This window comes from Amphiprion ocellaris, chromosome 9 (assembly GCF_022539595.1).
Source record: "Amphiprion ocellaris isolate individual 3 ecotype Okinawa chromosome 9, ASM2253959v1, whole genome shotgun sequence".
NCBI lineage: Eukaryota > Metazoa > Chordata > Actinopteri > Pomacentridae > Amphiprion > Amphiprion ocellaris.
In genome coordinates this window covers 21,336,150-21,351,051 of record NC_072774.1, presented here as the reverse complement: position 1 = coordinate 21,351,051, position 14,902 = coordinate 21,336,150, and the positions used below count along the sequence as shown (strand labels likewise).

General features: G+C 37.5%; 3 protein-coding genes across 3 annotated transcripts; all 3 read left to right on the top strand.

Moving 5' to 3' along the window:
• Window positions 1-214: 214 nt before the first annotated feature.
• On the top strand, window positions 215-2,063 carry apoa2 (apolipoprotein A-II). Its single transcript, XM_035943206.2, has 4 exons — window positions 215-328; window positions 561-605; window positions 1,152-1,374; window positions 1,633-2,063. The coding sequence occupies exons 2-4, from the start codon at window positions 563-565 to the stop codon at window positions 1,787-1,789; spliced, it is 423 nt and encodes a 140-aa protein (XP_035799099.1). The 5' UTR covers window positions 215-328; window positions 561-562; the 3' UTR covers window positions 1,790-2,063.
• Window positions 2,064-4,729: 2,666 nt separating this feature from the next.
• apoc2 (apolipoprotein C-II) lies at window positions 4,730-6,568 on the top strand. Its single transcript, XM_023298956.3, has 4 exons — window positions 4,730-4,821; window positions 5,108-5,168; window positions 5,767-5,926; window positions 6,020-6,568. Exons 2-4 carry the CDS (start codon window positions 5,120-5,122, stop codon window positions 6,105-6,107), a joined length of 297 nt encoding a protein of 98 aa, XP_023154724.1. The 5' UTR covers window positions 4,730-4,821; window positions 5,108-5,119; the 3' UTR covers window positions 6,108-6,568.
• Window positions 6,569-9,037: 2,469 nt separating this feature from the next.
• Window positions 9,038-14,548, top strand: LOC111588531 (trypsinogen-like protein 3). Its single transcript, XM_023298957.3, has 5 exons — window positions 9,038-9,180; window positions 9,273-9,414; window positions 10,453-10,706; window positions 13,794-13,930; window positions 14,101-14,548. The coding sequence occupies exons 1-5, from the start codon at window positions 9,141-9,143 to the stop codon at window positions 14,290-14,292; spliced, it is 765 nt and encodes a 254-aa protein (XP_023154725.1). The 5' UTR covers window positions 9,038-9,140; the 3' UTR covers window positions 14,293-14,548.
• The last annotated feature ends 354 nt before the right edge of the window (window positions 14,549-14,902 follow it).

Below are 14,902 nucleotides of genomic sequence, written 5' to 3'. Positions count from 1 at the left end.
TCAGGAGGGCTCTAAGTGCATTTGCCATATGAATACTGATAAACTTTCATTTCAAAGACATTGCATAAGCACCAAGTCATATTTCCACACACTTTTTCTTTTTTTTAAAAAAGAATATCATGTACACTGGACTTTGTTTAGGTGAAAGCGTGTGTGTCCATGTGCATGCAAGCATGTGTGTAGGTGTGTGTATGCTCATCAAATGACGTTTGTTTGCAGTCCCCCCCTATATCATCCTCTCCAGATGTGAGCTCCGAGTTACAGACAACTCGCTTTCAGAGAAGACTGTCACTTACTTCTTGGATCTGTACATCCAACACAACAGCAGGTACTCTTCTCTTCTCTTCTCTTCTTTATGCAGCAGCCCTCACAGATTTTCTTCTAAAGCTACATCTGAATAGATATTATTATTTTCATGAAACATCCAAGTATTTCATTTTTGCTTTCAGTATGTGCAGTTTATTCAACCTACTTATCATTTGCTAGGGTTAAAATGTCAAATGTGGAAAGGGATTTACTAAGCAGAGTGCTTCATTTTATGTTTGTTTCTTTTGTTTCAGACATGAATGCAAAATATGTCTTTGCACTGATCCTGGCTCTGCAGGGTAAGGCAACATATCAATACAGTATGAATAATTGCAGCAGTAGATTTTTTATTTTTTAAAGCTTAAATACTACGCAGCTATGTAAAATATGGAAATTATTACACAAAACACATAAACCCAAACCGATTTCAAATGTGAATGTTTTTTTTTTAAATTTTTTTAAAAAGTGTCTGCATCTCTTGGTGTAAAAATGTTTTAATGCATATGTTTTGCACAAATTTAATAGACACTATTGCATAGCTGACTCCTACACTGCTTTATTTGTGACTGACATACAGGATGAATGCTCATTTTAAAACTGCACCAAACTGCAGTTGCAGACACACTTTATGCGTACTGGTCATTTTATTTTGAACACACTTAATTTGGACACACAAAATACGTAAAGTAGCTTTTCGTTACCTTTAAAATTCTGGAAAAAATCCCCCAAAATTCCTTGAGAGCTTTCACCAAGCAAGATTTTGAATAAATTTGTGTTTTTTGTTTTTTTTGTTCTTTGTTTATGTCAATGGTTTTAAAAATCTAACCTTTCTTATTTCATTGCAGTCTCCACAAGCCTGTGTGAAATCAGAGATCCATCACAGGAGCTTGTTGACAAATATAACGAAATGAAAAACACATTCAAACAGAGATTGATCAATGCTTACAACAAGGCAAAGGGAGTCGTTGAGACACAAGTGGACGGCACTGAGGGAGGTGCAGCTGCCAAGGCCCGCGTGGAAGAGCTGAAAAACAGCGAAGAGTTTAAAGCTCTCCTCGAGGTTCTTAAGTGAGTGTTCATCGACAATTATTCTTAGAGTGAAGTTCCTAATTCACTGTCAGTTTCAGAGGAAAACTCTCTTTCTGTTGTTAATCTTGATGAATGTGAACACTTCAGCCATACATTTGTTATGAAACCCTACTAATTCGTACTTTTGCTTCCCATTTTTTAGTGATATTGTAACAAAACGAAATGTATTTTATGATGAGCTAGAAAATTCATCCTTTGAGTGTTCTTTAAAAAAAATGTCATTCCTCTTTTGTGCAGCAACATGTACACCGAGGTGAGCCCATCTGTGGACAAGGCCCGTACAGCAGTGCTGGGTGCTTACGAAGAACATGCACGACCGCACATTGGCGAATACCTGAACAATTTCATTGATGTCGCCAAGGCCTACTTGGACAAAGTCATGCCTGCCCAATAGAGCAAATGCTGTCAGAAACCTGTAATTGATTCTAGCTTATAGAAACGACACCCGTTTAGGCCTAGGAGTGCAATGCACAATGCAAATACAAAATTATTTGCTTATTCTTAAATCCACATCCTTGTCAAGTCATGCAGAGTGAAAAGCATGGCGAAGATGTCAACACCACCTCTGCAAATTGTGCATGTACAGTGTTTTGTGTTTGATCACTAACCAAAGTCTGCCTGTAATGTGTGTGTGTTTGAGTGTCCTCAATAAAATGAACTGAAAACTATTTGTGCTTCTTCATTGAGGTTTATGTGCTATTGAAGGGTAACATCCACAGTTAGTATAATGTAGTTAAATTCGGTTTCAACAAGATTTACAACTCTAGAATTCGAGTTTCACATTTAAATTATGCCATAGAAAATGCACATATTTGCTATGACATGAATTATGATCACTTAGTTAAACATTATAAATAAAATGGTCATGTAATCCAGACACTAGTAACAAGTAGATTTTTTTTCCAAACAGAATTCTTGGATTTCAGGCTCCATTTAGAACTTGTCATGATGAAAAATAATCAACTGCAACCTGTATGCTCCTTTACTAATTCATTGCTACCAGTCAAAAGTTTGGACACACCTTCTTATTTAATGCTTTTTATTTATTTGTATTATTTCCTACATTGTAGATTGATACTGAAGATTAACAGTTTTTCTGTTTACAACATAATTCCCTAGTTGGCTAGGGCAAAGTCAGTGTGAATTGTTTTTGTGAAGTTTCTGGGAAGTTTTAATGTATGTTTTAAAACAAATATGTTCATGCATGTTTTATTCAATGGAAGATTCCAAACAAGTTATTTTCACAATCACCTTATTTATTTTGTTAATGTTTCACATTCAACATCAATGACATCCTATTGTGCACTACAGTGCACATGCTATAAAATGTTGATAAAGTTAAGTTTTAAAAAAATTCTTTGCAATATGTTCTTTACAACCCCAACACTTCATTTATGTTAAAAAAAAAAAAAAAAAAAATCTAAATGACAAAACTTTTTTTCCCTGGGTCGCAGGAGGATATGTATTCTTTTATAGTTTTTATGTCTTCAGTAATCTACAATGTATGAAATAATTTAATAAAAACCACTGAATGAGAAGCTCTGCCCAAACTTTTGACTGGTAGTGTAATATTTGCTTGAAGTAAAGGCGTTACAGACAACTTAACTTCTGACTTCAGACAGTGATCTCAGACCTCTTATAATTATAGCCCACTGAATTCTGTTCATTCAGTGTTAATATATGTTCCCAGCTGAATGACAGCATGATGCGTTAGAGCATGGGGAAGGTGTATGAATATTTCAGTTTAATTGCAAGATATTAGTGATTATAACTTTTTTTGTCTCTCTATTCTGTAATAACATTGTTCAGTACACAACACCGAAGACACTTGAGAAGAGAAATAATAGAATATCATGTCATTGTCACTGTCGGCATTGACAGTGCCATGATGTAGCTTGTCGCTGACTTAAACTATAGCACCAACCAAGTTGTCACAGCATTGAATCAGCTGGATTGAACCAAAACTGCAAGCTCTCTGACAGTCTCTGACCTACTACTACCCACAGCTGTTCTCGAACTGACCTGAGTTCTTGGGTCACCAGCAACATGACATGTGAGGCTGGATCACATGACATGATTGGCTGGGCTGTTTATTTGGATCTCGATCAACATGTAGCCGTTACAGAGAAAGAGTCAACTCGAACGGGAGAGATCAAAACGGAATTTCAGTATTTTTGGTCAATTTGTAATTATGCCCAGTAAATAATACACAATAACATGAAAGTTAAATAACTTTTTGTGCTGAAGTCTGATGATAACACAATACAAATATTCCCTGAAGTAACAGAAGAAACTCAAATAAAGCCATTTCTAACAGTTTGTGTTCTTTAGGTTAAGATTTTCAAGATTTTCTTTATTTGGCTTAAAAAATAAAGATGTCATTGTTCAGATAATTGTGTGAAATAGTGTTTATCAAATGTCCTGCCTTAGCGAGCAACAAACATTTATAATGATTAACTAGAGTCAAAATATTTACTATCAATATATAACCGCAGCTTCAAGGCTGAAAAGGCAAAAACTAAATTAGACGTCAAAATAATTTGGAGTAGAGAATCAAACACATGAATTATTTATGTAAAAGAAGAAGGAAATCACATGAGGACAACATAAACAAGAAAAGGAAAACAAAATCAAAATATCTGTGCTTTTTGCATTCAGTTTCATTTGTCAAATCAAATCACAAAGCAATACATTTTCACTTGTACCTTTGACAGCAAAAAACTGTGCTAAAATTTCTGATGAAAATAGTAATGAGTGGGGAATCCACTTGTCCATAGACAAGCAAAAAGAGGGCCTCTTTCTTCTCTTTATTAAGATTTGTAATAAAGGCTTGCAAAGTCTTAAATGCAGCACAATAGATTCAGCTGAATCAGTCAGTTTCATAACCTGAAGTAGGGTAGATGACGTGTTCAGCACACTGTAGACTTAGGACCATCTTGACAGGACTTTTGTAGAGTGGCATGAACGCATTTGCCTCGTTACGCAAGTAATACGTGCTTCCTTATTTAGGCTGTGAACAGGGCAAGATGCAAGAGTGTGCTGCATTAAAAAACGACTGACCTTATCAATGGAAAATGTTTGATTGTGGCATGTTCGGATTTATTGTCACATATAGAGTTAGTGGGAAACTATCTTCCACAATCTTTCCTTTCAGTCTATGTGCTTGTAAAATGCTTGGCTTAGGCAACTTTTGCTGATTTTCTCACCAACCTTGTGTTTACATGGTCGCAATGCAATGCTTTATCAAAACACAATGACACACTACTTTAACAAACACCTCCAGACAGCAGAGCAGGTTTATCTTCCACAGAGTGCACTTTGACTCTTAGGACAACGAGTCAACACCTTTACACTCCTATATATAGTGCTCGGGCCAGCGGTACCTCTGACACTGTTTTCTTTTCACCGTTTCTGCAGAGGAATACAGTGAGTACTGACACTTTTGCTTCATTAGTGAAATAAGTTGTGTTAGATATGACAAAGACTGAGAGATAATACCTTTTGTGGGGACAGGAACCTTATGCTCAACAGAATTGCAAATGAGAAAATGTTTCATTTTATGTCAGAAGAGTGAAAAATTCATACATAGAGAAATAATATCACACAATACATCAGCCCTACATGAGGTGGGAAATCTATGACAATGTCTCTCCCTAGTGGATAAAGTGGGGTAAACCTTAAGTGTCTCATTATTCTCTCTCTTCATTTATAGATACCTGAAACCATGAATAAGCTGCTGGTCATCACTGTGCTTGTTGCACTTCTTGCACTCAGTAAGTGTAATTTCAGAAAATTAAACCATTAATAAAAATCTATATTCAGTGAAACACACAAAAGGATTGTTTATAAAGTCAGTGTTAACTGAACTGAAAGACTGGGATGATTTCTAAAGGTTTGTTCAGAACTAAAAACAGACTGATAATTTGCAGAATATTTATGCCAAGATCACGAAATGATTAACAAAAAGAAATATGTTTTAAAATTTTGGTTTGAATGTACGGCTTTTAAACAGATGTGTATTTAAGCTTTTGGGTTCAAAGAGTGGAAATCTCTTTGGAATAATAGTTAAAGCATCATTTAGTTCAAGAAAATGTATACAAAAGAAATAACTAGAAGACATCAGCTTGTATTTTGCCACTGGTTATGTGTGTTTTGTACCCATGACATAAAAGTTGTTTAAAGCACGGTCACAACCATCTGTGGTACATCATTTGCATTACTTATTTTCAGAAGGGGGAAGGTATTATGCAATTGTTGTTCTCCCTTCTCTTTTTTCAAACATATGACATGTCTTGTGTATGTATTTTGTGTAATATTTTGTGTCGAAGTGTACACTGAATATACAGACTCTGCCGACCTGTTTTTGTGCAGACGCTGAAGGCTTCCGTGTGCTGAGGCAGGCTGAGGAGGAGGAACAGGGGTCTCTGAGCAAGGTGGCAAGTACCATCAAGTCCTACTATAACAGCGCTGTCGACACTACCAGTGGGTACATTGAGAGCATCAAGGAACTTAAACTGGAGGAGAGAGCAACGTAAGAGATTTTAATGCAGATTCTCTAATGAAGTAGAAAAAAAATCTCAGAATTTATATTTAAAGCTCTTCCCTTTCTGTGTGTTGTCCACAGGAATCTATACAATCATGTTGCTGAAATTCTGAGCACTTACGGTGGCATTGTGCACGACCAGGCTTACCACATCGTTTACCCCCAGTAGTAAAACAAAAAGCGTTCCAGTGACCACTGCTACCTCACAGAACCATCAATTTCCACTCAAAAAGACTAAGCATCATTTGACATTCAGAACTTGGCCGTTTTTCACCACACCCAGATTTCATAACTTCAGACAGCATCTTCAAAAACTGCACTGGGGGTAGATGATGATATCCTCTGACTGGAGATGGTGATCTTTTGTAAAGGCAGTTACCAGCTTGCATGGAGTAAACTGGACGGCAAAGCAAATGGCGAGCACAGCAACAGAAGCACAGAGTATTTTGTCATGTACCATTTCATTTGTGCATAGGTCTGAGAGTTAAAAATCAGATGTGATTAAAATGCAAATGATTTAGACATGTAACACCCCCTAGTGCCGATTCTCTGGTACCTCTGGATAAATTTAAATATTCATGTCATATCTTCAAATAAAATATTTATACTAAAACCAGCAAACAAACAAAACATGGTGTCTTTTTGCCACAAGATAGTTTAGCTTTTGATACAGTAAACTGTGCATATTGCTCCCATCTGTGTGTGAGTGTGTGTTAGACCTGTGTCTTCTTTCAGCTCGCTGATGCAAAGAATCAGTTTTTGTCTGTATGAATCTACAATGAGACACAAGACTTTTATCAGCTGAGGCAGCACCAGAACAGAGGGCTCTGTTGTAATTAATAATGGATGAAAAGAAACAACACGCAAAATGTGATCGCAGAGAAACTGATGGAAAAGAACAAACAACAAAGACTAGGGAGTTGGTTTTATGGATTCTGACAAGCAGTGATGCAAGAGTGTTTTGATTTTTAATTAATGCATAAATCTACAACACGTGTCCTCTTCAGAAGCTACAACCAATACAAACAAAAGAGATGAAATAGCTTTTAGGCATCGTTTGGTGTAGTTGTTATGAAAGATGTATACAGCAGAGCCAAACAGGTTCAACTGCACGTGTGTGAAAGTCTTAAGGACTACAGTATTGTAATACAACCACTGCGGCTATTGCTACTACTTTTATAATCAAACAGACATTTGATTTTGATGCATTCATCTTTTTTTATTGCACTCCACCCATCAGATTTCTATAACTGAATGCAATTATGGCCTCCACACCTGCAAGGGATTGTAAAGTAAGTTTATGTCTTCTAACCAGTGGTGTTGGGAAGGGGTGGTTACTATGGGTTACGAATAAACAAAGCAGATCGCCATGGCTGTCGGATGAATCCACATTGCATTTCAGTCTGCTTGTTTTCATGAGGAAACCAAATTTTTTTAAAGTATACCTGAATCATTTACAGGTTTTCTCCGGGTACTCCGGCTTCCTCCCACAGTCCAAAAATATGCTGAGGTTAATTGATTATTCTAAATTGCCCGTAGGTGTGAATGTGAGAGTGCTTGTTTGTCTTTGTATGTAGCCCTGCGACAGACTGGCGACCTGTCTAGGGTGTCCCCTGCCTTCGCCCGAGTCAGCTGGGATAGACTCCAGCCCCCCCCCCGCGACCCTAGTGAGGAATAAGCGGTGTATAGATAATGGATGGATGGATGGATGAATCATTTACAGCTCCAATAAAATCCTCTTGTCAGACATAATAAACCAGAAATATTTCACTTGGTATGTGGATAAATTTTCCACAACATACAGTTATGCACAGGGATGGGTGGAGTGCTAGCAGGTATCAAAGAGCATCAAATGATTGCAGATGCAGCTGTATGAGAAGCAGACAATACAACTGAATATTCATGTTTTTGCTTCTCCTGTTCTTCCTTTTAGTTATCATAGATTTTGGTGGTGTGGCCTGTAAACTATGTTGTAATAATCAAGCAGTCATTTGTTTTCACACGTTGTGCTTCTATCGTGTCATGCGTGGTAATGTGAAACATGTACTGATATAGTTTTCCTAACATCTCATAAAATATACAAAATAAACAAACTACGACCATTTTCTAATAAAAATCAACTTGGAAAAAAATTAGGTAGAAAATCAGTCTAAGAAGGTTCTGTTTTTGAACTTGCTGGTGCAGGCCTGGGTCTTTCTGGATGAAGTTTGCATATTTTCCCTGTGCCTGCATGGGTTCTCTCTCTGGATTTCTCACAGAATCTGTACATGGCAGGTTAATGGGTGACTCTAAATTTGCTTTAAGCATGAATTCTAACATGCATGGTTGTCTCTCTTTTTGTTAGCCACGTGATGGATTAGTCATCTGTGTACCACTATTCCATCACCCCTGTCCAGCCTCCAGCAACACTCAAGGCAATAAAACACATATAGCTGGATGGCTATTGCTATAATGGATTAGTGGATTAATCACTGCTCAATTTCAGGATTCATTTTGGGAAAATTTCTCATGTTTCTACAGACTCTAAGAGAGAGAGAGAGGATATGACTAGTAGATCTTTAGATTTCCTAATTGACCGTTTGGTGTTGTGCAATATTTCAAGCCATTAAATTGCGCAGTTGTTTTATAAAATATTAACTTTTTAAGTAGAAATGGAAATCACACCTCCAATCTTATTTTCATTATTATTCCTTTTCTGTAGTGCTGCAAAAGCTTTGTCAATTCATCTATGACACCCCTGTCTATTTTAGAGTGCACTTTTCAAAGAACAACCATAAAAAATGGTTTTAGTAAAACTCACCAAGACAAAAAGAACCTGTGAGGTGCCGTAAGTCTTTGCTGATCTTTACACTATGAGCTTACAAACAAAATCACAAAAACTGGGACTGGAATTGTTCATGTCTAAAGCAGATTTACTAGATCTATGATAAATGAGGGTTCTTCTTGTTTTCAGAAAAGGAGTAAGGAACAAGGAAGTGTGTCACTGTAGAAACATATTGTTAACCAAAGGTGTTGAAATTTTCTCTGATAACGTTATTACAAAGGTTACGGCTGGATGGGAAATGATGCTGAAAAGTAATAAAGTAGTCAGTTCCTCCCACTGTTCTCCTATAAGCCCTCGGGTATAAAGGAGAAAGAGTGATCAAAGTGACTACGTATTAGGTTGGAGCTACAGAAGAAGGCTACAAAAACTGCATACATCATGAAGCTTCTCCTTCTGCCATTTGTGTTGAGGCTTGCAGGTAGATATTTGCCATGCTGTGTCTGAAATAAAAGAAGTGAGTATTAGAATAGCCATTTGTAGTCTCTCTTTGATCTTGTTACCGTGTTACAGGAGCATTTCCCCTGGAGGACAACAAGGTCTGCCAGCCTCACTCCAGACCCTGGCAGGTCTATCTACATGGTGGAGGGATGTACTGCAGTGGAGCTCTGATTGATGAATGGTGGATAGTAACTTCCTTTGAATGTGCACTCCAGTAAGTATTAGTGAATGATTGAATCGAATGAAAACTTGCTCCAAACCACCAGGTGTTGACTGTCTGTCTTGCCAGAGTCATTCAGAGCATGATATTTAATGTAAAAAAGTGGTATTCATTCACAATAAAAACATATTTTGGCTTGAGTTAACTGTACTGAGGTAATTAATATAGCTTGCATTGTTCCAAATCAAGCAAGCATTCTTTAAATTTACCTTTGCGGTGCTTATGTAGTTGGTTGGAAATGCCATATTTAAAGTTTATTATTTGAACAGACACCCCCTCTAATTTTTGTTTTTAACTGAACTGCTTTAACAGTATGTTGAGGTCAATTCCACTTTTTCGCCAGTAGTTGGTGATCTGGTTCTGTTGTGGATCCATTAGAGAGACTATATCTGTAAGCTCTGCCCATGCGCAGCCCAGAAATAAATGCATGAGGCATGAGGAAGACACTAATTTGGTGCTCTCTGTTAATCCACAGCCATTAATTACTTCCGGTTACACAGTGTTTCCTGGCCTGTGTAATCTTTGCTGCCGGTCCAGATTACCCCTAGGTCTGGTGCCGGTAACACTTACTTCACTTGCTGCACCATTCTCCATGATGGTGCACATGGTTAGCATGTTGTCCTCACTGTTGCCAGTGTCATAGGGTTTGAATGTAATGGTTGGTTGAGGCCTTTCTGTGTGCAGGTTACATGTTCTCCCTGTGGTTGTGTAATTTTTTTTTGCTCCCACAGTCCAAAGAGACATAAAAGGTAATTTAATTGATTATTCCAACTTGGTCTGAATGTTTTGAATCTTAATTAGTTACTATAGTCAGCTTTGTAATTTTTGCTTTTCTTGATAGCCAGTATTAGAAAGGTCTAATATTTCTGACAATTTTCTGGGAATGAATTCTATTTACTTGAACCAGATCCATCAACCTGCTCTTCACATCTGATTAAGACTTATTCCTTCTCTGTTATGGATTTGTTTCTGTTTGAGGCCTGAGATGTGTGCCTAGCTTAACTAATTCAGTCCCGCTTCTGTCCTTTGCAGACCCTACAACACCATTGCATCGCTTGGGGAACATGACAACACTGTGGAGGAGGGTACAGAGCAGCACATTGATATCGCTGATGTGATTTATCACAGCCCCTACCGCTCACCTCTACACAGCCTGTCCATGGCTCGTCTGGCTAAACCCGCCCGGTTCACACAGTATGTTCAGCCCATTCCTCTGCCCAGTCATTGCCCACAGCCTGGAGAGACCTGTTATGTCAGTGGCTGGGGCTCCACTATCCCAAATCAATGTAAGTGGATTTAAAGGTGTTACAGTGGCTTTTACACCTCATTAACTTGTCACCACACTAGAATTTAGTATAACTGCAGGATAAGCCAGTGTACGTTAATCCACTCCTCAGATATTCCCTGTTGCACAAGATTCACTTCAGCTTTCCTGCGCATATTAGCTAAAGGCCTCTGAAGTTACTATTATAAACAAGGAATTCTGATGATTTTGGTAAATGTGCTTATTCACTTTCTTGCTGGGAGTTAGATGAGAACTACTGATGAAATCAACATAATACAATAATATAATTAGTGACCCTGTCCTTTGGATGGAGCAATGGTCAGAATCTCACAGACACCCTTTGTGTCCAAGTGCAATAGCTGCTGACTGTAGTTTCATGTTCAGTGTTAAGATATAATCTTTTCTTCTTTGTCTTTCATTTGGAAAACCATGTTTGGAATCTTGTATTGTTAATGGATTCATTTATCAGTGCTTTGTTCTCATTTATTATCCATCAACTTTCGGTATATTGTACATTACTGCACTCTGCAGTACAGTGAAAAGTTTAAGCTACCAGTGTCTTAGGTTTATTATTTAGAAGATTTAGACGGAAAGACTAATACTACTCTCATATTTGTCCATTCAGTATGAAGCTGCGTTCAGCAGTCAGTTATCCTGGCTGACCGTAAAATCTGGAAACAGAAGGAAACCTTAAGGCTGAGTCCGTAATAAAATGCAGCTTAAAGCAGAGCTAAAGCTTGATAATTAAAGATGCTATTTTGCATTTATCTAATTCATACAGAAACCAAAGTCTAAAAACACCAGTGGTTTTATGTTAGTGATGTGTAGGACTATTTGTTGAGCCCTTTTCAGACATGGGACATCTTATACAGATGTATTCATCAGTCTGTTCAAGTGACAGGAATCCATCATTCAGACATAAATCACTTTTACATTAATATTCCTCACAGTTTAATTCTGACATACCCAGCATGGAGTGAGGCATGGTATGTACACAATATTTGTTATACATACAAGATTGGACAGCAAATGATGTACAATACATATTAATGGAATAGCAAGCAAAACCCTGCATCTAAACTAAAATTAACAAACTATCCAAATAACTAAAAGCCTAGTTTATCTATGAGTTCCCAAACCACTGAGAATTTTGCCCACGTGTGATAATCTAACTACATCTTTACCAGCAGTAAAATAAAAATATTCTACTTGCCACAGTGCAGTTCAGGACTTAAGGCAGGCCACTGTGCAACAAATGGTTTAATTGCCACTGATAAACTGTGAATCTGTGAGTAATAGCTCACTTATGTAAAGTAGAGAAAAATGCACAGTGTTACTGGCCATTAGATCTTGATCTAGATTTATACTGTCCCCATGTCAGGGCTAATTTATAATTAATACTAAATAATAATTACCCATACCATTGTTCCATTATTCCACATGGACAAATGTGAGCAACTCTCTTGCCTTGAAAGCTCATATGGTTGGTTTGTATGGTAGCTGCATGATCCAGAGTACAGACTAGTATGGTACAGAGAGCAGAAAGACACAATTTGAACATCTCTTCTTAGTTCACTTTGCTTTACAACATCACATTACTTAGGCTACAACATGAAATGTTTACTAATATTAAATGTTACTGTGAAGAAACTAATAGCTTAGAAAAATGGTACTCCAAATAAGTCATTTAATCTGTATTTTTTATTTTTATCTTTTGCAAAAACTTTAACAGGAGCTCTGGTTTCCTTTGTTGCTTCCATCTGTTTGGAAGAATCCTTCATCTTTTTTTTAAACTACCCGCAGCATCAAACAGCCACAGGATCCATATAACAGACTCCAATGCATACAGTGACATACATTTACAAGCAGCAACAGTAACTTCATTTTTTAAAATTATTACTTATTAATTAATTCTAAAATAATGAGTTATAAGTTATCCTTGACATGGAGACGGGATCAGTGAGGATGGAACAGCAAGTAGGAATGTATACTTTTCTTGACTTCAGATATGTGACTTTTCACACAATCAGCCATGCCTTGTGTGTGACTGTTAAGTGATGAGCTCCATCACAGCTTTAGGGATGTTTTTATTTTATTGTTGGTAAAGTAGTGGTTAGATTGTCATTAAACATGGACCGATTTTCTAGTGACTGGAAGTCATAACTAAACTAGGTTATTTGTTATCTGGACAGTTAGATGTAACCGTTTGTTTGCTGTTGCATTTTTACAAAGTACACACCATGTGTTGCGCCGTCCAATCTTGTGAGTACTGTGGCTGTCTTCATCCCTGTGGTGGGTGTGTCTGAATGACAGAAGGGGTTTATTCAGACATGAAGCTAACTGGTTCGGTTTTCTTCAAATTCACAGAAGTGCACAACATTACATTAGGCAGATGAGACCTCCTGGAGTCTCACTGTCACTTTAAAGGTTAAATGCAACTGCAGTTTTCTGGATGAACAACTCCTGCCTTAATACTGGTTGTTTCATAAATGCATCTTAGTAATTTGACACCAGAAAACAAGTAGCACCAACCCCTTGACAGCCCTTAACCAGAAACATAGACCTAATGGGGAAAAATACAGAATGCAGCACTGATACTTTTATCTTGTGCCCATGACTCAGGGATATGTGTTGGATTTATCAGCAGGTAGGAATGATATAAAGCTCATCAACATTCTGGGCACTGCAGCTCTAACAAGGCATGAACATTCTATTTTAATTCTTTAATCAGAGGAATTTAATAGCTTGCCAAAATGCCCAGTCAGTGATCAGGACTAATTAAAAGAGGTAGACCTTGAAAATAGTATTTGCTCAAGGTTTAGACCTTATGTTCCAGTGCAAGAAGAGGCAGTGCATAAAAATGGGAAGTAATTCATAGATCCCCTGAGGAGAAGGAAAGAAGCTTTTGTAAAATCATTTTTAAAAATAAGAGGGAGATTGACAAGTGAAGGTACAGATGATATCACAACTACTAAACTTTGTCATGTTCATCATGTTAGAAATTCTGATTAAACGCCTAAATGATTTAAAGAACTTAGTTTGAAAGAATTATTAGAGCGATAACCTCCCTCCTTCCTCTTTGAAACAGATGGGCCTTCTCAACACCTGAACTGTATAACTGTGCCTGTCGTGGATGATCAGACTTGCATCAACACTTTCCCTGAGTTCCTATACTGGAGCCCTGGTATGATTTGTGCCGGTCAAGAAAACACGGATAACTGCATGGTGAGCATGAACCTAAAGAAACTGCAGATTAACCTGCCGCATGTCTTACCTCTTCTTTTGCTGTGCCACTTAATCTACTTTGTCATTTGCGTCTCAGTCCTGTTATCCTTCCTGTGTCATTGCATTTTCAATACATGACAACAGTCTTGTATTCTCTCCTTTGTCTCTAGAATGACAGTGGCAGTGTGATGGTGTGTGATGGCCAGCTGCAGGGTGTGCAATGTTTCAGACACGGCTGCAGCAACCCAGCTGACCCCACCGTCTACACCAAGCTGTGCAAGTACAATGACTGGATCAACAGTGTGATGGACCAGTACTCCGGTGCTCTGCCAATGAAAACCACTCCACGGATGATGACATGAAGCAGCAGAGAGACACATTCATCCAGAGATAAAATGGATATATTGTATACAATGTGCCAGATTACTGTGGGCTAAGATCAGTAACTGGCCTTCTTTCAGTGAATGCTATTGTATTTAAATTAAACTTATATCATATACTACACAGGCTAAGACTCTCATAGACAACTTCTACTTATATAAAATAAATCAAGCATTGCAACCTTTATTCAATCTCAAACAATTTGACAAAACACAACTAATAAATGTTGAAAATGTCTTTGATATATTCATGTGTTCATATTTTAGTCCAAGGGCATACTTTACTAATTTTTCTTAGCAGTTTCCACAGCTGGCTAACAGCTCCTACTATCCAGCTCAGATTTAGTCCACTACAAGATCATAGCTTTGCACAGCTTTTGTCAATGTGACAATGAGAGGGAAATACACGACAGCAAATATTTGCTTTGTTACAATGAGTTGAACAATACAACCTGTAAATCTTGGTTACAGGATGAGCATTGTTTTTTAAATTAAAATGTGTGAGACAGGCTGATGGTCTAAAAAATAATCAATATCATCAATATACTGACAAAAGATCAAATGATTCAAAGTCACAAAGAGAATTAGCACC

Bases quoted from the DNA above. Each gene is read 5' to 3' on its own strand.
- apoa2 (XM_035943206.2), top strand. From the start codon at position 563: ATGAATGCAAAATATGTCTTTGCACTGATCCTGGCTCTGCAGG. The intron at 606-1,151 runs GTAAGGCAACAT...ATTTCATTGCAG, and splicing joins ACTGATCCTGGCTCTGCAGG to TCTCCACAAGCCTGTGTGAA. The intron at 1,375-1,632 runs GTGAGTGTTCAT...TCTTTTGTGCAG, and splicing joins GCTCTCCTCGAGGTTCTTAA to CAACATGTACACCGAGGTGA.
- apoc2 (XM_023298956.3), top strand. From the start codon at position 5,120: ATGAATAAGCTGCTGGTCATCACTGTGCTTGTTGCACTTCTTGCACTC. The intron at 5,169-5,766 runs GTAAGTGTAATT...GTTTTTGTGCAG, and splicing joins TGTTGCACTTCTTGCACTCA to ACGCTGAAGGCTTCCGTGTG. The intron at 5,927-6,019 runs GTAAGAGATTTT...TGTTGTCCACAG, and splicing joins AAACTGGAGGAGAGAGCAAC to GAATCTATACAATCATGTTG.
- LOC111588531 (XM_023298957.3), top strand. From the start codon at position 9,141: ATGAAGCTTCTCCTTCTGCCATTTGTGTTGAGGCTTGCAG. The intron at 10,707-13,793 runs GTAAGTGGATTT...TCTTTGAAACAG, and splicing joins CTCCACTATCCCAAATCAAT to ATGGGCCTTCTCAACACCTG. The intron at 13,931-14,100 runs GTGAGCATGAAC...CTTTGTCTCTAG, and splicing joins AAAACACGGATAACTGCATG to AATGACAGTGGCAGTGTGAT.